Source organism: Abramis brama, assembly GCF_963993115.1.
Source record: "Abramis brama genome assembly, chromosome: 22".
Taxonomy (NCBI): domain Eukaryota; kingdom Metazoa; phylum Chordata; class Actinopteri; order Cypriniformes; family Leuciscidae; genus Abramis; species Abramis brama.
Genome location: NC_139984.1, coordinates 2,681,478 through 2,705,260, shown reverse-complemented (window position 1 = coordinate 2,705,260; position 23,783 = coordinate 2,681,478). Strand labels below are relative to the sequence as shown.

General features: G+C 38.4%; 1 protein-coding gene across 2 annotated transcripts in view; it reads right to left on the bottom strand.

The window, feature by feature from the left end:
- Positions 1–296: 296 nt before the first annotated feature.
- The window catches only part of LOC311072841 (6-phosphofructo-2-kinase/fructose-2,6-bisphosphatase-like), a 36,846-nt gene continuing 13,359 nt past the window's right edge, over positions 297–23,783 (bottom strand). The window contains exons 12-14 of one of the 2 annotated variants that reach the window (XR_014604062.1): positions 18,676–18,773; positions 18,522–18,586; positions 297–7,011 (exon numbers count right to left, since the gene is read on the bottom strand). Coding sequence is in view for 1 of the 2 variants with exons in the window: in XM_084098144.1 (XP_083954270.1) it covers positions 6,952–7,011; positions 18,522–18,586; positions 18,676–18,738 (188 nt within the window). In the remaining variant the exon portion in view is untranslated. The remainder of the gene's footprint in view (positions 7,012–18,521; positions 18,587–18,675; positions 18,774–23,783) is intronic. The other variant, XM_084098144.1, reaches the window with a different exon arrangement.

The following is a 23,783-nucleotide window of genomic DNA, read 5'->3' as shown; positions in this document are numbered from 1 at the left end:
CATCCACATACTCAAAACCTTGATCAGATCAGCACTTGCTGATTTTGACATCATCAAGAAACATCTGATCATATTTTCTCTCACCATAACAAATGTATTTTTTTAAAATACAGTTACAGCAGCCAGAGAGAAACTAAAAGAAGAGTTAAGGGTCAAGTGCCCAAATAAACGAGCCATTAATCACGATTCTGGTGACTTCAAATAAAACATTCAATGAAACATAAAACCTCTGTTCATTCTCAATAAGAGCTTGTCTATGTAGATTCATGATGTCTAAACCATCCAGGTAATAAAATGTTCAAACAAACTCTTTATTAAACATCACTGGACTACATAAAAGCAAGTTAACAATATGTTTCAGTGTTTATCCAAATACTCAGTCGTAAAAACACAGGAAGTAACTCTGGCAAATATGAATGAATGAATGAATTTTATTTCAGACATATCAAAAAATAAACCAAACAAAACCAAACAGAACATCAAAAAATGTACTAAGTTGAATAAGCAAAACTTTCAATAAACAATAAGTAACATTAGCCAACATAGACATGTTTGAAAAAGAGTAGGAAGAAGTATACACTTATTTAATCCTACCCCTTTTCCATAACTTAGTAAATTATTATTAATATTATTTCATTTCCCACGTATTTCTATCTTATTTATATTTATCACATTTATCTTATACCCTCTCTCTCTCTCTCTCTCTCTCTCTCTCTATATATATATATATATATATATATATATACACACACACACATAATCATACCCATACGTCAATTAACACATATTGCAACCGTTTATAGGCCACCTTCTTTCCTATATTATTTGAAAACCATTGCCTTTTACTTTTTTTAAACTGGATTATGTTTGGACATTGCTTTAGTTCTATGCACAGACCATTCAACAATTTCACACCACTGATTGTAATGCACTGACTTTTTATAGTTATAAACTGACTAGTTTATATTTTTATTTATTTAATTTATACTTTTTATAGAATTTATACTTATCCCTTAAATTATAACCTCCCTCTCTATCACAGAAAAAAGAATGAATATTATCTGTTAGTAGATATTTGTTGATTTATACATGATTAGTGCAACTTCAAATTCAACTAGATCAGTAAACTTTAAAGCTCTTGAATGTAAAAACAGTAAGTTGGTGTGATCATAGTTTCCTGCTTTATGTTCTTATCGCTCTTTTTTGTAGTGTGATCAGTGGTTGCAGTGTGCTTTTATAGGTGTTCCCCCAGACCTCCACACAGTAATTTAAATAAGGTAAAACCAGTGAACAATATGCAGTGATTTGTGATCCAATACATGCTTTGCCTTACACAGGACTGAAATGCTTTGTGACACTTTAGATTGAACTTGTTTTATGAGGTTTCCAGCAGACCTTGTGAACTATAATCACACAGAGAAATTTATTTACATAGGCTTATACTCTTTCAATAGTCACACTATCTATCTTAACATGCACTTGAGTATTTGACTTATAATTTCCAAAGTCAAGTCCAGTCACCTTTATTTATATAGCGCTTTTTACAATGCAGATTGCATCAAAGCAGCTTCACAGTGATAACATGAAAATAATACAAAAAAGTTTGTTTCTAGAAGAAAATTGCGTCATCGTCCACCATAAGTAAGGCAGATTAATACTATTGTTGAATATTAATGTCCCCAACTAAGAAGGCCGAAAGCCAAGGCAACAGTGGCAAGGAACCCAAACTCCATCAGTGACAGAATGGAGGGAAAACTGTAAAAGCAACATTGATACAGTGCTGCAGTGAGATAATTAAGAGAATATGTAAGTGATTGTTGAGCATTACTGATGAACACCTGCTGTTAACAAGCAGAATCACTGAAGGAAAGAGGAACAACAAGAACAGAAAATAGAGAAACACAAACTACAACTGACTTCCAACCATTACACATTATTGCACGTATTACTAACCAGTTTTACTTTATTTCTGTCATACGCCTACAGAAGTTCTTATTGAGAATTAACAGATGTTTAAAGGGATACTTCACCTCTGGAAAGATGAATGTTTATTTAAAATGGGTCATTTATGTAGAAGAAATGTGAAGACATTTTTAAATTTGGAGCTTTCTAGACTAAGAAAAGCCAGAAAATGTATTTTTGGCTTATGTGGATGAAAGACAACAACTCCCAGAATGCACTTGCTTCGCTGCCCTAGGAGGCCACTCCCAAGCCACGCCTACCGGTTAGAGCGCAGTTGAAAACAACAAGGCTAGGCTACTAGTGAGTCTCCGTGATGAGTTTGCCAGGGATTTCGAGATCGCCCAAAATGTCCGGGATTCGGCTTTTGCGTTCTACAGTCGCCATTCATCATGTTTACTGTGGCGAGCAGGACGAGGCTGAGGGCCGCAGGAGAACGATGTGAGGCCGGTGGCGTCATTATTGAGACGCGCTGGTCTCGTATCTCTCACGGAGGAGCGGGAATTTTCTTAGCAATGCTAAAACGCACATCAACCGATCACTTGTTTAGCGTTCATGTAAACACTACATTCAGATTCACCAATCGGAATGAATCCAGTTAGATTGAAACAAAAGGTGTGCATGTAAACAATGAATGGCGACCGCAGAAAGCAAAAGCCGAACATTTTGAACGATCTCGCCCGCCGGACAAGTCCGGGAAAAAGGATGGTAACCCCTACTATTCAGCTTTCTCCACAGAACAAGAGCCTGCTAGCTTAGCTTCCAAAGAAAGACGGCTGACACTGTGTGTACATTCTGTGAGTGAGATCCCACCTCTATGGGCGGGTTGAACACATGCGGGACAGCTCCTCCTACTGGCTGTAGTCTTTAGCCTCTGGCCAGAAAATCCTCCGATGATGCAAAATTACGATTTTTGCGTCATCTGAGGATTTTTTCCAGATAAAAAATACATAAATCTCTTGTCTCAGGGGGATATGAGGGTGGAAAGCTTGGTAATTCGAAAATACTATAGGTTTTCTACTAATACAAAGCTTAATGCTAAATCCTGAAGTATCCCTTTAAATATTGAAGTTTAATTAAAAATGTTTTTTTTGAGATGATCGATTGATTGATTGAACAACTTTATTAATCCCGGTAGGGAAACTGGTTTGCCACAAACCACACAGCCATCAAACAAAATACACAACTAACAAACAATAAATAATTCTGCATTAGAAGACTAATAAAACCTGATTAGGAGACACAATTTAAAAAAGATTCAATATCAGTTCAAAAGTATAAAAATACAAACACTATAAAAAAACAAGGATAATAATATTCAGTAATTAACAATGTTCGTTGAAATATCTGATCGCTGCAGGAACAAAAGACCTTCTCATGCGCTCACTAGAGCACCAAGGCATAACCAATCGCTTACTGAAAGAGCTTCTGCATCCCTTAAACAAATTGTGTAGTGGATGGCCTTCAAAAAGCAGGACAATTTTTAATTTTGAACTTATCCTCTTCTCCACAATAACCTCCAGTACATCTGGGTTAAGACCAATAACTGAACCAGCTCTCTTTATCAGCTTATTTATTCTATTTTTGTTCTTGACAGATATACTGCCCCCCCAGCAAAGTACAGCATAAAAAAGAACACTAGCTAAAATCCCTTGATAAAAACATTCAAGAGCTTTGTGCTGATGTTGAATGATCTTAGTTTTCTCAAAAAGAACAGTCTCGACTGAGCTTTCTTCATTACAACATTAGTGTTCTCTTTCCAATTTAATTTTTCATCCAAATGGACACCTAAAAATTTATATGACTGCACAATATCGATCAACTGACCATTAATTGTAACTGGAAGGACCTTCTCTTTTTTCTTTCTGAAATCAATCACAAGTTCTTTAGTCTTCCCTACATTCAGTTTCAAGAAATTTGATTCACACCAGCTGTAAAAAGACTGAACCTCCCTTCTATAAACAAAATCATCACCCTGATTAAGTAGACCCACTAAAGCAGTGTCGTCAGAGAATTTTTGTACCCAGCAAGATGACTGACTAGTCAGCAGTATAAAGTGAAAATAAAAAGGGGGATAAAACTGTACCCTGAGGTGCTCCAGTATTAGTTAAAATGGTATCAGAATATGTGTTACCAATCCTAACAAATTGTGGTCGTGCTAGAACGTAGTCTAAAATCCAGGCAATGGTTGTATTATGCAATTTAAACTCAATTAATTTATTAGCTAAAATATGTGGCTGTATAGTATTAAAAGCACTAGAAAAATTGAAAAACATGATCCTAACAGAACTGGCAGTAGTTTCAAGATGACTGTAAATATTGTGAAGCATAAATAGTAGTGCATCATCTACCCCCACACCCTTCCTGTAAGCAAATTGCAAAGGATCCTGAAAGGCAGACACATGCCTAATCAGATGATCCAGTACAACCCTCTCGAAACACTTCATAATCTGCGACGTCAGAGCTATAGGCCTCAGGTTAGCAAGATTGTTAGACACCTTAGCTTTTTTGGGAATAGGGACAAGACGGGATGTTTTCCACATAACTGGGATTTTGGCAGAAGAAAAAGATAAAGAAAACAATGAATGAAGGACAGAGCACAGCTGGTCAGCACACACTTTTAGGGTACGTGGATGAACACCATCAGAGCCTGCTGCCTTATTTGGTTTAATACGCCTTAACTGCTGACGAACTTCTTCAATGTTAAGAATAATAGCTGGACTACAGTCCTCAGAGCTGTGCTGCTTAAGATTAGAAAGGACATTCTCATGAAGTGAAGAAAAGTCTAATTCATCAAACCTTGCAAAAAAAGTATTGGCATCGTTCGCCTGTAAACCCAAATTACATAAACTGGGTTTACTGGTCCCATATCCAGTAATAGACTTCATACCTTTCCATAGTCCTCTTGTGTTGCTACAGGACATATTTCCTTCAACCTTTTCCTTATACTTTAATTTACCCTGTCTGATAATGACTTGGAGGTCCGATCATTATGGAGATCAGTGTTTGCTTTAGTTGGGCTCTTGACCCTTGACATTTTAGTTTTTCTTTCTGACTTATTTGTATTTTTGCAAGCCACATTTGTTATAGCAAAAAAAAAAAAAAAGATGATGATCATTGAATGTTTTCTGAATCCATCATCTCTGGATTTTTGTTCTTGTTTCTCTGTCCTTCAGTGATTCTGCTTATCAGGTGTTCATCAGTGTCTCAATTAACACACTTATTTTCATTCACTCTGTCAAGTGGAATATATTAGTGAACTAATGTAGGGAATAGTGAATGTTGTGAAATTGTGAAAACAGCCTCTGAGTGTCGACTTTGAGCGCTGTTAATTCACAGTATATTCCTGCACGGGTCCGATTTTGTAAATCCGCACCCGCCTGTACCCGCAGTGCTTCAAACCGCATCCGACCCGTTATCCATCAACAGCACTAATTAAAATCCGCACCCAACACAACCCGCTTAAAGGTGCTGTAAGCGATCTCACACGTTTTTTAGGCCAAAACATTTATCTCCTCACTATCCGCTAGCTGCCTGTCCCCTGAACACACTGTAAAAAAACACGGTCTCTGCAGACAGCCCACGCTCCACAAACTGAGCAACAAACAGATCGACCCGCAGCACGAAACATAACAAACTGTTCCAGCCAATAACCGACAAGAATGATGTGGGGGTGGGGTGCACGGATGAGGAGGAGGGAGGGTCTAGCTAGCCTCCGTTTGTTTGATAATAATTCAAACATCAACAAGAGGTTACGCCAACCGAGATCGCTTAGAGGACCTTTAAAATAGAACCGACACCCGACCCGCACCCGAAATAAAATCAGTTTAGCCAATCACATTATAGACACAATTACAAAAATGTTTATTGCCAGGTCATACAGAAGTTATTACACGACAATTAACACAAGGACAACTTCAGCCGAAGCTGTAAAAAGTGAAATTTTTAAAAGTGAAAGTAGCCTAGGTAACGTTATAGATCCTGGGAGGGTGTGGGCACAAATAAACTGATGTGGATTTTAAATTATTTTATCAACTTGAAATACAGGAATATTTTTGTAGATGTGTTCCTAAAAATATGCATATATTTTTACGTTTGCATGTGATTGTTTTAAACCGGCCCGTGTTTCCACCGTGTCCGACCCGCATCCGTATCCGACACAGTTGGATATTTTTCACCCGTTTGAGCAAAATTTGCGGGTCAACCTGTGCAGGACTCTACTGAAGGCTATTTTCTCAAAAATGAAAAATATTACCCATAATGCATTGTTTTCTATGGTTTTAATGGAAATTTGTATGTTACTGTCAGGATTTGGCCATTTTTTTACAGCAAGGTTGTAAAACAATGTTGCTTTTTGAAGCCTAAAAAGTGCATCCATCCATCATAAAAGTAATCCATATGACTCCAGGGTTTAAATAAAGGCCTTCTGAAGTGAAGCGGTGCATTTTTGTAAGAAAAATATCTATAGTTATAACTTCATAAACTATAATCATTGGCTTCCGGTAGTGGCCGTAAACAAGTCTAGTCTAGTTAGTTAGAGTGACCTTTGACCCGACGCATGACATAGGATATAGGAGTAGCGTAAGCTTAGGTGAGAGTGGTCGCCCCTCACGGTTCAACAAACTCAAGCTCCTCTGACATTTCTCTTTAAAAAATCTCATTTTAGACTTCAATACGTCATGAAAAGCGTTGAAGAGCTTGGATATTTTTTAATACAACTGTGTTTGGTTGAAAGAAGAAAGTCATATATGATTAGGGTGCATTAGTGAGTAAATTATGGGATGATTTTAATTTTCAGGTGAACTAACCATTTAACTAATGTTTTCATCAAACTATTTATCACATGGGTTATTTCATATCATACCTGAATTAAGATCTGTGTGACATTGTTTTTTTTACACTTTTTACCCCACAATTACTACAAAATTACATCCAAGGTAAAAAAGTAAGGAAAATATATGTCATCATTAAGAGGAGAACTTGTGATCTTGTCTAGTTGTGTTCTGGTACAGTCAGTAAAGCATCCTCTGGATCTCTGTCCACATCCACATTCTGAAACAGCACAAGAAGATGATCAGTATCACACAAATTCACATCTCAAACAAAGAAAAGGAGGATGCTGAAAAGTAGAAGATAAAATATGGTTATTGTTTGTGAAATCATGCACTTTTTAATCACAAAGAATGTACACAAATACTGCGGTTATATGTTCGTGCAAGCTTACAAATCAGATTAATGTATGTATACTATATTTACTGAAACATCCTTCTAAATGTCTCGGTGAGGCATTGGTGTTTTTTGCAAATAAAGCAACCCAGGAACAAAGCATCTTGATATTTATACTCTCACAATGGGGGCAATCAGATCTTAGCTGTGGGCAAGACCCAAGCATTTGGTGCAGCACAGTATTATGGCATGACAAGTGCTGACAAAACATACAAAGGAAACCAATAGGGTCTGGTTGCAGACTTACACTTGCACTCTAAGACCAGGACAGCATTTAACACTTTTAGACATACACTCACGAACGTCCCTCAGCACTCGGGGGAATCCCCACTGCCATTCTGAAGTGCGTTCAAGTTCGTCAAGTGGACGAGGGAAGTGTATTTGGACAGACCCTCGACCCCTCGATTTTGACAGAGGGAGCGAGTCTACCCAATATGTACAGCAGGTCGCACTTAATTTACTCCCACCCCACACAACTCTAGTGTATGATATTGGAGTTATTTTGACATTTAACTGCATTTAATACTTGTAGCTACCTTAACCCTTTAAGTGTCACCCCTTTTTTGTGGAATAGACATGAAAATGCACATTCTGAACTTAAATGGTTGTAATTCAAGAAAATGCTTTGGAATATAGACATAAGATTGGTCTTGTGTTAAAGAAGACTTTTGAAGATTTTTGTAGAAGTGAAATAAATTTAGAAAGTGAAACAGAAAAAAAGTTACAGAAGTTTGAGTTTATGAAAATGTAAAAATTGAATTATTCATATTTTATATAAAATATATTTTTTCAAAACTTGTTGGATTCTAAAACTGCAAGAAAATGAAAGCCGAAAATCTGAACAAGTTGTGTTTAAAATTTTAGGTTGATATCTCAAAAAATTAGCTTTCAGTAAGATTTTGTTTGGGCGCAGTACCAAACTTTTTCACTAGGTGACATCCAGACTCCATTACTGCCCATATGAGGGCGCCTTCATTTCCATATATGTTTTGAGTGATCTAAACCATGTATTTCCACAATTTTCATATAATTATGAACTAGACATTCTATTTAGAAGTAGTATGGGAAGTTTGACAGATTTTGATATTAATTCAACCTCTAATAAAGTTAAGGGTTGTCCATAAGTTAAACAAAAATGTCCATGTACAAAAACTGTCATAAAAATGTTATGCTTGGGAGCACAGACTTAAGTTTGGTCTCATTTTAAAGACCCTTGGCAGATAATCGCTGAAGAAAAACAAGTTATAGAGGTTTAAGTTTATGAAAAGGATTTATGAACATTATTTTATTTAAAATATATATTTTATGAAGCATGTTGAACTCCAAAACTGCTAAAAAACCAAAGCCATAAATCCAATAATAACTTGTGTTGCAAATTTGAGGTTGATATCTCAAAAAAAAATATATATCTTTCAGTAAGATTCTGTTTGGGCGCAGTAGCCTACCAAATTTTCCCCATTAGATGCCAGCAAAGCTCCACTGGTACACAGTGGTTGGATTTGTGATTTGCAGTACAGTAAAGTTTTTCTCTCTCAAATATTACACATATACACACACTTTTTTTTTTTATTACACACACAATTTTTTTTGTTTTTTTTGGTTAATTAAGAGAATAATATAAATATTTTCATTGAATTTTTTTGTGTGTGATATTTTGTGGAGGAGTTATTGAATTTACATTTTTGTGTGTGTGTAACTGGTGGCTTATGAGCTATACTGGTCTAAATTCTTATGTTGTGGTAGAATTAACTTCACCTGGCGCCCAAAATAATTTAATTTCAAATTGAAATCCTTTTGTAAGGGCGTGCCACCGTTACAATCCTCAGACTTGGAAAATTGGTCTCGTCTCCCTACTTCTTTTCATGCTCGTATATCGGTAATTAAAATCAATGTTCTCCCACGTATTCATTTCTTTTCATCTCTGATTCCTCTTTCTCCACCTGCTGGCAACTGGAATAAACTTGAAGCATGTGTTTCTCGTTATATATGGGATGGGAAACGTCCTCGAATCAAGCTAGCTTGACTGCCTTACAGCGTGGCAGATTACATGGAGGTCTGTCTTTCCCTAATTTTAGACTTTATGCTCAAGCCTTTACCCTCTGCCCTTTATCAGTCTGATTTGATCCTGATTCTTCTGTGTCATGAAGAATCTTTAGTTTATCCCTTTGAACTGAAGCATCTTGTTTTTTCCGGCGTTCCACACTAAGGCAGTGTAAATCTCAGTTTGGTCCTATTGTAACTCATCTTCTCTCCACTTGGAGGGAAGTCAAAAAGCAAACACACCAAGTTACAATCTGACATTGGCATTTGCCTATTTTCCATAATAATAATCCTTTTTTTCTGGCAAGGCCCCATTTCATTGTCCACAATTGACTCAGAAAGTAAAAACTTTGGGAGAGATCTATGATGATATGGGTCTAAAATAATTTCAGAAAATCAAAGCCCAATATAATTTACAAGGTAAATCTTTTGTAATCTTTTGTCTTTTGTTCCCTTCGGGCATATGGGGTGCCTTGATGGGATTTTTATCACATCTTTTGAGTTTATTACTTTCTTCTTAAATAATGTTAAAATTCCAAAAGAGAGAAAAAAATACAGTAAAAGCAGTTCAATTGCTTAACCACTCTAATTGACCTATGGCTAAGCCACGCCCCCTCCACTCACTCGGACAAATAGTCAACATTCGGTAACAGGCGCTATGGCAGCTGTCACAGTAGGAGACATTTCACAGGAGGCAATTGATGATTTTTGGAGACAGAAAGATTATATATAATCTCAAAGTCACCAAAAGGGCCTTAACTATGCATTGGAGGGTTATATTAATCATTTTATTTTGAGAAGGTCGATGAAAAGCTTCAGCTCCAGACAAAGATTTAACGTTATAGTTTGGTGCTATTTCGCTTCAGACACTCGCTTTATACGCGCGTCCTATTCGCTTTGGATTCAAAGTGTTCAAGCGTCGAAGTAGACGCAATATGCGTGAATCTGACACTCTATTCGCGTTTGGTGTGAACGCAGCATAATGAACAGGCTGCGATGTCAAGATTGCAATGCTGGAGTGTGTGTGTGTCAGAGAGAGAGGCGCGGGCGCGATCGAACAGTGGAAACATAAAAACATACTCCATTTTGTTCATACAGGACATCATTAAAACTGCAAAGTGTTTAGCCTACTTATATTTGTGTAAAACACAACATTGTGCTTTTGTCAAACTGTACTCTTGTCAAACTGCAACGCAGCTAGAAGCTAGGCTAACGTTAAGTTAGAGATGTTAAAGATAACGTTCAAATACGTTGTTGACTTACCTTAGAACAGATGTAGACATCCTTGTTTAATTTATCCACGTTTAGTTGGTGTTGTGGTCTAAGTTACCGCATAAATTATCCAGTCACTTAACGTTATCTCGGTTGAGATGTGGCTTGGGAAAGGGTAAAAAAATACACACCGTTGCCCAGCCTCTCAGGATACCTAGTGTTGGAGTTGAATGTACCCCATGCACACCGTCTGACCATTTTAAACTTAAAATGACAAGAAAAAACTGATAAAAACGAATGAAAACTGACTAACTGCAATGCATTTTAATGGACGTGGAAGCAGAGAATGTCCGAGTGTATTGGGTTAGCTATGCGCACTGTGATTGGTTCATCGCGTTTGGGGGCGTGGCTTAGCCATAGGTCAATTGCAATCCTGTTATTAAAACAAACTTCTTGATCTGCTTTATCAATGCAGAAATCCATAAACACCTGCAATTACTGATAAAGCACAAACTTAATGAAAGTCAAGGGTCAAGAGCCCAATTAAAGCAAACACTGATCTCTATGATGGTGACCTCGAACGAAACATTTTCAATCATTCATCAAAATCTAAACCTCTGTTAATTCTCAATAAGAGCTTCTGTAGACGTGACAGAAATAAAGTCAGTCTGGTTAGTAATAAGTGAAGCTGGTAATGCTGTTTCTTATTACTCTTTCAAAAGATGGTTGAAAGAATGTTTCAGGAACATCATACTAACCTTTAAATAACATTCTAGCAACATTAAGGAACCTGGACATTTTTATGTTCTTGGAATGTTACAAATCAACGTTCCTAGAATACAGAATTTTAAATCAAAATTAAGTTGAAAGAACATTTGAGGAACATGATACCTTTTAAAACACGTTCCTCTAACGTCAAGAAAACTGGACATTTTTTATGTTCCCAGAACCAACACTTAATATTTGGAGAACGTTCTTATAACTGAAGTCTGTTAGCTGGGCTTTTGCTTTGTATTTTTGTATTTCTTGACCTTAAAAAAGAAAACTCAATAAACAGTTGTTAAAAATGTATGGAAAATTCAAAATCGAGGAATCTTTTACCAGAAGAATGCTCAGTAGGTCAAATATGTACTGCTGTCTGTCTGATATATAATCAGAAGATGTGAATCTGTATGTATATAAAGTTCTTGATCGACGACTCTTTGACCAGTAATATGTTCATTAGGTCAAATGTGTACAAAAAGGGGAACCAAAAGATAAAAAGGTGCTCTAAGTGATGTCATGCGTTTGGGAGTGTAATCTCACTGTGTTGCGTTATTGGGAGTGTAATCTCACTTTTTGGATGAACTTTAAGAGCCAATGCTTGAAACGGGCGGTGGAGGAGGATTAGATGTTCCACGCTTATAATAATAGCAATGCAAATGAGCAAACAAGCGGAGATGACAAATAAGTATATTCAAGCAAGATAGCATCTCATAGTTCCATGAAACACAGCAAAACCAATACTCATGTATCGAGAAGAAATAAAGCAACCTCGGCAGCTCTGCAGAAAACACCCTTACGGAACGAAATTATATTTTCATAGTTATAATCAATATATTATGTGGTGTAAACATACAGAAAAATTTATGAAATAATATATTGCATTAATATAATGTTATATATTACAATATATTGAATAATACATGAGGAATTACCGCTTTTCGTATATTGATCTCTCAAGATCTCTGCAGAGGAGCGGTAAACAACAAAAACAGCATTACCAGCTCCACTTATTACTAACAGTCTGACTTTATTTCTGTCAGACGTCTACAGAAGTTCTTATTGAGAATTAACAGAGGTTTAGATGCTGATGATTTATTGAAAATATTATACATTTATGTATGTATAAACACCATGATGGAGTTCAGAGTTTGCTTTAGTTGGGCTCTTGACTCTTGAACTTTGACCTTTCATTTTTCTCTGGTTGCTGTAACTGTGTTATGCCATAAACGCTAAGATAAATTCTTGTGATAATCATCAACAATTAAACTGAGTCACGGATCACTTCCCAACATACCAAATCAAAAATGTATTAGTTCATAAAATACATTTTAAATATTTTAATTAATAAATAAACAATATATTACTATAACAAAATATCAACCATTGTTGTGGTAATCAGATTTATAAATAAAAAAATACAGCAGAAATGTGTACACATTAGACACATTATGCAAAAAAAACATTTTGAATTTCTTCTCTAGTCACTTTTGCACGCATTGCAGCATTTCACCGTTGTTGAGATTCATACACTGATTCTTGATGTCTGTGTGTGACTAAATACCGCAGTAGCTCAAAATGTTTTGAACACAACGTGTTAAAAAAAGAGGGTTACACTTTATTTTAAGGTGTCATTGTTACAGTGTAATTATATATTTAAGCACTGAGTAATACTAAGCAACTACATGTACTTACTGTAGGGTTAGGGTAGGATTAGGATTTGGTTGAGGGTTAGTTGCATGTAATTATGCATAATTTACTGTTATTACTATGGTAAGTATGTAACATATGTAACAAGGACACTGTAAAATAAAGTGTTACCAAAAGAGATCTGGGATCCAGAGCTTCTGTAGACGTCTGACAGATATAAAGTCAGACAGTTAGTAATAAGTGGAGCTGGTAATGCTGTTTGTGTTGTTTACCGCTCCTCTGCTGACATCTTGAGAGATCTGTTAGTGTTTAATGTTCTGTTGGGATGTAAAGTGTTTCTGTTGTGTGAGTTTTGTGGGTCACTATTGTGCTGGAGAGTAGAGTCTGTGCTTCAGTTCAGAAGAAGACACAACATTGAGACTATACTGGATGTTGCTTTATCTAAAAGACATTATTGACAATATTGTAATATATATAGCCTAACATAATATATTAAGGCGAGACACGGCAGGCAAAAACATTGTTTTTTTATGTTTTTTACTGGTCAATTTTGAGATTTTTGGATATTTGTCTTCAATAACATGTCTCTTTCAGACTTGTGGTCTTTAGGTCTTTATTTTACTACACTTTGTCTGTTTGCGTCTGTAGATTTCTCATAAATTCAACAAATGTTGCCGTTCTTAATCAACATGCTGCACCGCGATCGCTGCCGGCAGCCTGTCATCACACACACCGTTAGGAAGCGCTCTCTCTCCTGTACAATGCTGTCGGATCCAAATATGGTAATTTCCTTTTTATCAGCTGATTATGGCTAATGATAAATCTTTAAAGCCCGTTTTCTCAAAATGACTTTTCTCACATTCTCCAAGTCCGAAATCTCCACTTCAGTAGCACCGATATACACCAAACTCTCCAGTCTTGTACCTAGTTATATTATGAAGACATTTACTGAGGGATTTGTAAATATATTATTCCTAGCCTGATTTATATAACATTTTATTCCAAAAAACGGCTATTTTTAAGGCTATTGACAGTATATTCTGATTTACAGGATAACAAAAGTAGATATCCATAAATCCCTCTGTAATTTTTTCCCCATCTAATATGTGAACACAATGAAACAATTTTTTTTAACCTGGCTTTATCCAATACTCAGATTTTTTTAGTGCAAATTAGTGCATATTTAATTAGATATTGCCTAATTTGCATATTTAAACATTAAATTACAGAAAACTTGTAATACATTTTTTTCTCATCTTAAAGCTGCTCTAAGTGATGTTGGGTGACCTCACTTCTTGTTGACGTTCGAAGTATTGTCAAACAAAACGGAGGCTAGCTAGACCCTCCCTCCCTCCTCCTCATCCGCGCACTAACCCCCCAAACCCCACCCCAAATCATTCTTGCCGGTTATTGGCTGGAACAGTTTGTTATGTTTAGTGGTGCGGGTTAGCCCAGATTGTTTTTCTTGCTGTTTGTGGAGCCTGGGCTGTCTACAGAGACCGCGTTTTTTCACAGTGTGTTCAGGGGACAGAGAGCTAGCAGATGGTTAGGAGATGTTTGCTGTATGTGACAAAAAATGTTTCGGCCTAAAAAACGCATGACATCACTTAGAGCACCTTTAATGTAGGTAATCAACTGGGAAAGTTTCATGGTGATATCTGCTAGTTAAAAAGTTTACCCTATTCACCTGTAGTGTCTCGCCTTAATGCAATCTAATATTTTTCAGTATTTACACCATATAATATATTGATCATAAATATATGGCAATATATTTTTGTTCCATAAGGGCAGTGTTGTCATCATCCAGATCAGTTCAGTTCTCATAGCGTCAATGCAGTCAGATCAATAATATTGTTGAATATTAAGTGTCCCCCAACTAAGCAAGCCGCAGGCAACAGTGGCAAGGAACCCAAACTCCTTTAGGTGACAGAAATTGAGAAAAAAAACCTTGGGGGAACCCAGGCTCAGTCGGGGGAACAGTTCTCCTCTGGCCAAACCAACCAACATGGTGTGATTATGATTTCTGGCTGCAATCACAAGTCTGATTGCCAATGGATCATTCAGAATATATAATCCAGTTCCTTTAGCATGAGGATTGGGATACATCATACGCTGGGGGTTGAAGCTGGCCATAGGGTCAGAGGACTTCGACAAGGTCTTCACAGGGGATTTGTCTCTAAGGCTTGTCTAGTCGTTGTGGTCTCTGCTAACATTAGGTTTGCCACCATACCGTAAAATACGGGATCGTCCCATATTTAAAGGTAAAATGATGAGTTCCATATGAAATCACTACGGGACGTGATTTGTCCCCTATTTTTCATACACACAGTTGAATAAACACAAAGATTTTGCAGTGTGGACAATACTAATAGCAAATATAAAGAAACCAATTTCACAAGTAGTAGAAAAATGGTTTGAGAATGGGTTTCCCTTATTTGCCACATTGAACGTGGCAACTCTAACTGATAGTCAAATGTGTTAAAATGAAAGATAAAATTAAATTTTCATAAATTTATGAAAGGCAATTACTGTAAAATAAAAGGTGAAATTTCAGTAACTGATGAAACCAGATTTAAAGTCAACTAAATATATGCTGAGTGAGAGTAGTAATAAGAATTTTGAAAATGTACCAATTATTTGTAAAAATATTAGAACCCCAATTCCATGCAATAAAATGAAGAATTTGTGATTTGTTAATTCTCTTGAACCTTTATTTAACTGACAAAAGTACAAAGAAAAAATGTCCAATGTATTCACTGGCCAAATTTTGTAAACAGATTTTGATTTTGATGGCTCCAAAAAAGTTGTGACAGATGCTAAATAAAAGTATAAAGATTACAGAATATTTAAGTTAAGCTGTTTTGAAACAGTCCATAATAAGCAGGTGAACTGGTAAGAGGTGAGGGTACCGTGAACGAGTGTAAAAGGAGCATCCACCAAAAGCTCAGTCTTTGCAAGCAGAGATGGGTCATGGCTCACCACTTTGTGCCAAAGTTCATACATCAACTCTATGCAGAGATGCCCAGAGTTCTCTGGACCCGAGCTCATCTCAGATGCTTTAAAGGGGTCATATAATGTAATTTTTGTACAAGCTAATATGATTCTTTAGGATCTAAATTAAAAGTTTGTAATATACTTTAATTAAAAATTCTCATTAGTATTGTAAGAAAACACTAATTTTACCTGGTCAAAAACAGCTCTGTTTTCAGCACGCCGTTTCAGTGCATGTGTCTTTAAATGATAATGAGCTTTGCTGACCCCGCCCCTCTGTTCTGTGCGTACACCGTTTAAAATAATAATACAAAAACCATAACGCGTTGTTCATTATAAACGTGGGATTATGAATTATATTGAGAACGTCGTACATAGAAAACATGCCATAATGTACCCTGCCCAGCAAACATACCAGTGTGGGCCCACTGTGGGTAAGTGTGGGTTTTCTGTGGGACAGTGTGGGCAAGGGCAAACCCTTTCGGGCCCCATGTGGGCTTGCCCAAAGAAAACCCACACGGGCCCCTACTGGGTTAGCCCATGTGGGGCCCATAGCAGTTTTGCCCATTTGGGCCCCCATTAGGATTTACTGTGGGCAACCCACTGTGGGACTGCCCACAGAAAACCCACACGGGCCCCCAGTGGGTTAGCCCATGCGGGGCCCATAGCAGTTTTACCCATTTGGGCCCCCATTAGGATTTACTGTGGGCAACCCACTGTGGGACTGCCCACAGAAAAACCCATACGGGCCCCTAGTGGGTTAGCCCATGCGGGGCCCATAGCAGTTTTACCCATTTGGGCCCCAAAGTACAACCAAACTAATCTTGTTATTTGTTAAGGCCACAGGTACTGTATATTACAATACATCTTTGCATTGTCCGCAGTATGCCCACACTTTTCCCAGTGCACCCACAGTATGCCCACACTTTTTACAGTGTACCCACAGTATGCCCACAACTGGCCCCAATGGGGGCCCACTCTACTTAGTGTGGGCCAGCCCACAGTCAGCCCACACTTTGGGCTGTCCCGATGGGGCCCCACCTGGGCCCCATAGTGTGGGGCCCACATGTGCCCCGCATTTCACGCCGGTATCTGGGCCCACAGTGGGCTGCCCGCAAGGGCCCCATTCGGGCCCCAAAGGAGCATGTTTGCTGGGTGAGTGTAAAAATAGCCACATTCATCGTGAAGCGTGCAAGCTATTTGCAAAGATTAATATAAAGATTAATATAAAGGTCAATAAAACGTTACACTCACTTGTTCTTCTGGAGGTTCAGCAGGAACACGAATAGTTGGTACTGATCCTTTTTTCTGGAGCAGCTTCTTAGCAAAAACAGCTTTATACTGACCCTCGTTTGTAACGTTAAAGCAGTCTCGAGTCTGGTGAAATGATTCGCGCAAACATGAAAGCATTGACGTTGATCGTGGGGAATATTCCCTTCGAAAACAAACTCAGCCACTGCGTCTTCAGCTGTACGGATTTAGAAACATCATCAATATGACTGCTGTGTTCGTTATTACACCCAAGAACAGAACACCACAATCGTTAGACGCCATTCTGCTCAGCACTCCAGCTATCAACAATGAACGCGCCGGTCGGCGATTGCTATGATTGACAGCTCGCTCACGAGGGCGCGAGGGCGGGTCTGTGTTTGAAACGCTACTGTCAATCAGCCATCGTGGGAGGGGCGTCGATATTGTGAAGTCACAATATCGAACAGCTTGATTTGAGACAGGAGGAAACAAATAAGAAGATTTAAAAAAAACCACTGGATGGATTTTTATCATTTTATGATGGTTGTATACAGGCACTGCCAACACACATTTCAGTACAATCAACTTGTAAAAGTGCATGTACCATTATATGACCCCTTTAAAAGACAGTGTAAATCTGTGCTGTGGTCAGATGAATCCACGTTTCAGCATGTTTTTGGGAAAAACGGACATCGAGTTATCAGGGCCAAAGATGAAAGGGACTATACAGAATTTAATTAGTGACAGGTGCAAGAGCAAACATCTGTCATTGTATGGGGGTTCAGCAATGCAAATATGTGAAGGTACCATTGATGTGGAGGAGTAAATAGAGACATATACTGCCATCAAAATGACATCTTTCCTGGGAAGAAAGACAAGACACACTCTGATGTAGCATTGAGTGACACTACACTGTAGAATGGATGTGCTGGACTGGCCTTTACCTGCAGTCCAGATCTGTCTCTTATTGAAAATGTATAGCCCATCACGAAAAGGAGAATCAAAAAAAGTGGACCACGAACTGCTGAGCTGCTGTCTGGTATCAGGAGAGATTTGGCAAAAAATCTACTTGGAAACCTACAACAATTAGTATCCTCAATTCCCAACTGATTAAAAAGTGTAATCAAAAGGAAAGGTGATGTGACACAGTTGTAAACATGCCTCTGTCCTAACTTGAAGTGTGTTGTAGCCATCAAGTTGGTCAGTGAAAACATTGAGAATCGTTTCTTTGTACTTTTGTCAGTTAAATAAAGGTTCAAGAGAATTAACAAATCACAGACTCTTGATTTTATTGCAATTTACAAAATGTCCCAATGTTTCTAGAAAATGGGGTTGTACTGTACCAAACTGATTAAAACCCCCTGTAACTGGAGAATTGCACTGCTCTTTATTTCAGAAGTGCTACAGTATGAGAGTATTACTGTGCTCACCACAGGTCTGTCTCTGTGTGTGTTCACTGCTTCAACTTTCAGGAAAATAGACTCAACATCACAGCCTGGAAACACAATAGAAAAATGTATAATTTTACGATCTAATTGATCTTTATGTGAAGTTATATTGCAGAAGAGAGTAAGAGAGTCTGACCATAGGCAACAGGAGTGAGTTTCATCACCGTGTGCAGAGGACACTTCAGATAAGGCAGCTCATCTAGAGGGACGTCAGGGCAGAGCAGTAGTTAAAGCCTGTTCAGACAAATTTACATGTACAAGGAGGAAAACTGTAAATATCAGTGATCAACTAAATGTTTGTGAACTAATTGTATTTCTGCATTGATTACTGATGGTCTGTTCAGTCATAATTACACACAAGCACAATCTGACTTACAACACTCAAGCAGTTTTTTATTGAAGACTATAAATGATCATTATAATCATTTACAGTGCAGGCTGGAAAAAGTAAACTAACCCCTGAATTCAACAATTTGTAGTTCTTTTAAAAATTTGTAGCAGCACAACTTCAACCAAATGTTTTCTGTTGCTGCTTATAAAATCTACACCACATTGAAGATGAATTTCGTAACATCCCCCTATAAAACAAAACAAATGCTTTCACTTCATCAGTATTTATTTGTTTTCTTTTCTGTCTGTCATTTTCGATGTTTTGTCGAAATACTGACACTGGGGTTCGCCCTTGAGAGCCCCAAACACCTCCAACGTATTCAGAAAAGGCCAGTGGCGTGTGGAAATTGCAGAGCGTGCCCCAGACATATGGCAGCCTGCACACACACACTTCAGCTTTGTTCTTCAAGGTCTCTTGATTCTAAAGAGAAACAATTTCCATCCGCCTCTGCAAAGAGACAGTAGGTGCTGGATCGTCGGCACAGAACAGTGGTCTCTCTCCAGTGTGCACAGATAAGTGCAGAGAGCTCCCCTGGGTGGATCAGCAGTGCTCCGATTTCCTTAAAGGGATACTTCACCACTGGAAAGATGAATGTTTATTTAAAATGGGTCATTTATGTAGAAGAAATGTGAAATTATTTTTTAGACTGAGAAAAGCCAGAAAATGTATTTTTGGCTTATGTGGATGAAAGACAACAACTCCCAGAATGCACTTGCTTCGCTGCCCTAGGAGGCCACTCCCAAGCCACGCCTACCGGTTAGAGCGCAGTTGAAAACAACAAGGCTAGGCTACTAGCGAGTCTCCGTTACGAGTTTGCCCTGGATTTCGAAATCGCCCAAAATGTCCGGGATTCGGCTTTTGCGTTCTACAGTCGCATGCAATCATGTTTACTGTGGCGAGCAGGACGAGGCTGACGGCCGCGGGAGAACGGCGCGAGGCCGGTGGCTTCATTACTGAGAGACGCCGGTGACGTGATTACTGAGACGCGACGGTTTCGTATCTCTCACGGAGGAGCGGGTATTTTCTTAGCAATGCTAAAACGCACATCAACCGATCACTTGTTTAGCGTTCATGTAAACACTACATTCAGATTCACCAATCGGAATGAATCCAGTTAGATTGAAACAAAAGGTGTGCATGTAAACAATGAATGGCGACTGCAGAAAGCAAAAGCCGAATCCCGGACATTTTGGACGATCTCGACGGCCGGACATGTCCGGGAAAAAGGATGGTAACCCATTCAGCTTTCTCCACAGAACAAGAGCCTGCTAGCTTAGCTTCCAAAGAAAGACGACTGACACTTTGTGTACATTCTGTGAGTGAGATCCCACCCTCTATGGGCGGGTTGAAAACTTGCGGGACAGCTCCTCCTACTGGCTGTAGTCTTTAGCCTCTGGGCAAAAAATCCTCCGATGAACCATCCCTTTAATAAAAGAGCAAATTCCCCTAAAAGAGCTGCACGGCGGATCGCGTCTTTTTAAAGATGCCTGAGGGTGACACAGAGGCTGATGCAGAGTTGCTTTCCCGCGCAGCCGTGAGCATCAGGCTTAAGTGGTCTCCGCCGCCCTGTCCTGAATGCTAGATCAGATGCTATGGCTCAACCTCGCAGAGATGCGGGATGCAGAGAAAGTGCGCTTTCACAATCTCCAAAGGTGGCCTTTCGGGTCACACACACACACACACGATGTTCATGGCCCGTCTTCACGATGGTCAGACATCGATAGAGCCTGTCCCTCCAGCTGAGACGAACAGCTTTACAGCCTCTACTTCATTGTGCCAAATAAAGGAGGTGGGTTCTAAATCATCCTCTAAATTGCAGAAATCATGTTCTGAGTGAAAAATAAATACTTTAAAAATAAATACAATTTTGGGTTGGGGGTCTTTTGCCGTTACTCTTAAGTTCTTCATCTCCTCTTTCAGGATTGCCTATTGGACTCAAATGCCCACTCTTAGGGAGAGTAGCAACAGGCCTGAATTTTCTCCATTTGTAGACAACTTGTCAAACCATGGAATAACAAACACTTGTAATGCAATGTCTTTAGCAATGCCGTTTTCTTAGACACGAATGAGAATCACAACACTAATCAATGCAGAAATCCAGGGCTGCATTTCCCAAAGCATTGTGAGCCAAGTTGATTGTAGAGACCATTAGTTGCTGTGGTTCTACGATCTACTTAAAGGGATAGTTCACTTTGAAATAAAATTTTGGTATGTTTTAGCTTACCTCAAGGGCATCCAAGATGTAGGTGTCTTTATTTCCGCAGTAGTTTCAATTTTGATATTTTTAGGTCAAACTGTTCTTGTCTGTCAGTCATTTAATGCAGGTTTATGGTCACTATCTCAAAGAGCATGCACAGAGAAGTCCAAATTAAACAATTCCCCATCGTAAGTACACATTGATGGCCTAAGACACGAAACGACCAGTTTGTGTTTGAAAACGAACAGTATTTATATCGTTTTTACCTCTTGTACACAACCACGTCCAAGTGATCTGAGTGATCTGAGAGATCTTCCGGCGCTTTCTTCTTCTTCTTGTTTTTTTTATTTTATGGCGGATCGCAAACAAATATGTGCATTACTGCCACCTATATCAGAAATGGACCATTTACACTTTCCTATACTTTAACCTATCAACCGACATAAATTCCCCTTATTTACCCGCATAGAGGCTTCATAGAATTTCATCCGGCGCTGCGTGTTCAGCTCCTCCGTCCACTCCATAGACTGTAAAAAATATGGACAAAGCGTCTGTGACGTCACCCATAGACTTTCTGAAGAACGGTTCTGAAGCCGTTTATGGGGGGTATGGGCGGCGCCATCTTGGGAAATCCTAACCCCGCCCACCTTCTGACGCAGCGCGCGTCACTCAGCTCGCTCTGCTACTCCGGTTATCTCTGTGTATATTTTAGGCAACGAAATATGTTATAAAACACCATACTACCATACCATACTTTTCGTTTTCATTTAAAGAAATCTTAAACATTATAGCCACACAAATGTTGTTCAGGCAACGCGTATTGATTATATTCACTGCATATAACGTTTGCCTATTTATAAAAACACAAAATATGAAACACAAACCTGCCTCTTTTCGTTTTAAATATAATATACAAATATTAAACATTTTAATATGGTCCAGGCAATATGTGCATTTGTACTAAACAACAGATGTTGCAGTAATCAACATTACAGATCATCTTCGTTGTATTAGAAATTAAAATGACAAAACTCAACCCAGTCTCTTTTTGTTCAATTTCAGTTTTTATCAATATTAGCTATTATAAAAGTATAAGTAAAAGGTATATAAAGCTATACAAATAAAGCAAACAATTCAGTCAAACATACAAAGTCAGCGCTCTAGTCTAACCATACAATGGTAAAGTTAAATAGCTTATAAAGTTATGAAACTTCCCCTCAGCCAAAACGATTGCCCAGGGAACAAATTATAGATTCATGAGACCAAAAATCGCCCGTTAGATATACACAAGACGTATTATATCTCATATTAAACCACTACAGAGACGCCAGAGTCAGCGGCAAACGTCAGAACGACTAGCCGAGGAAAGGCTGTTCCAGGCGGGGTACATGAACGCCGAGCGCCCGGTCATCGCTGGATCTCACAACCTGGATAAAATTTTCATAAATCTTTATAAATAAACCACAGATTTGAGCTTTAAACAACTACATTCTCGCCTGAAAAACTCTTAAAACTACATTTCATGATACAGAAACAGTAGTATTATATTTCAACTGTGTTAATAAATGGCGCTTCTTATGTTGTCATTCTCCTTGGCGTAGCCTATGCTCGTTATCAGCTGTCAATCAAAGTTAACCACGCCCTTATTCGTCATACATTTTATATCTAAATACGATCTAAACTAACGAGTTAGAAAAAAATTCACCCCCCTCACAGTTGTCAGGCACTCGGAAGCTATCGAAAAATACAATAAAAGTCCATGGGACCAACCTGTAAAAAACGAAACGAAAACGGACATTTTAACATGGGGTCTATAGACATTTGCTCCCTTTTGGGACCTGCCCCTAGCGGATTTTCGATGTATTGCAGTTTTTCGCACTTCCGGGTAGGCTTCATTTTTCAGATTAGAATGTTGCCGCTTGGTCCACTCTCAGCCCCCATGACAGGAAAAAAAACCCCGCGTCCAAGTGATCTACCCTTATATCTGGATCCAACTCCGCCCCCTGGATCTCGTCTACTGCATTGAGGTGCTACTGGAATTAAATGAGGGTTTTTTTTTCCTGTCATGGGGGGGAAATGGTAATTTTTCCGCAGCGCCAGATTAAATTCTATGAAGCCTCTATGCGGGTAAATAAGGGGAATTTATGTCGGTTGATAGTGTCAATGGTCCATTTCTGATATAGGTGGCGGTAATGCACATATTTGTTTGCGATCCGCCATAAAAACCAAAAAAACAAAAAGAAGAAAGCGCCGGAAGCGCGCGCGCTCTCAGATCACTTGGATGTGGTTGTGTAGAAGAGTTAAAAACGATATAAATACTGTTCATTTTCTCACACAAACTGCTCGTTTCGTGTCTTAGGCCATCAATGTGTACTTACGATGGGGAATTGTTTAATTTGGACTCTTTGCATGCTCTTTGAGATAGTGACCATAAACCTGCATTATATGACTGACAGACAAGAACGGTTTGACCTAAAAATATCAAAATTGAAACTACTGCGGAAAAAAAGACACCTACATCTTGGATGCCCTTGAGGTAAGCTAAAGCATACCAAAATTTAATTTCAAAGTGAACTATTCCTTTAACATTACGATGCTTTCGGGAATAGCAGGGTTTGCAAACTTTTTCTGTAAAGCTCATGTATTGGAGTAAATT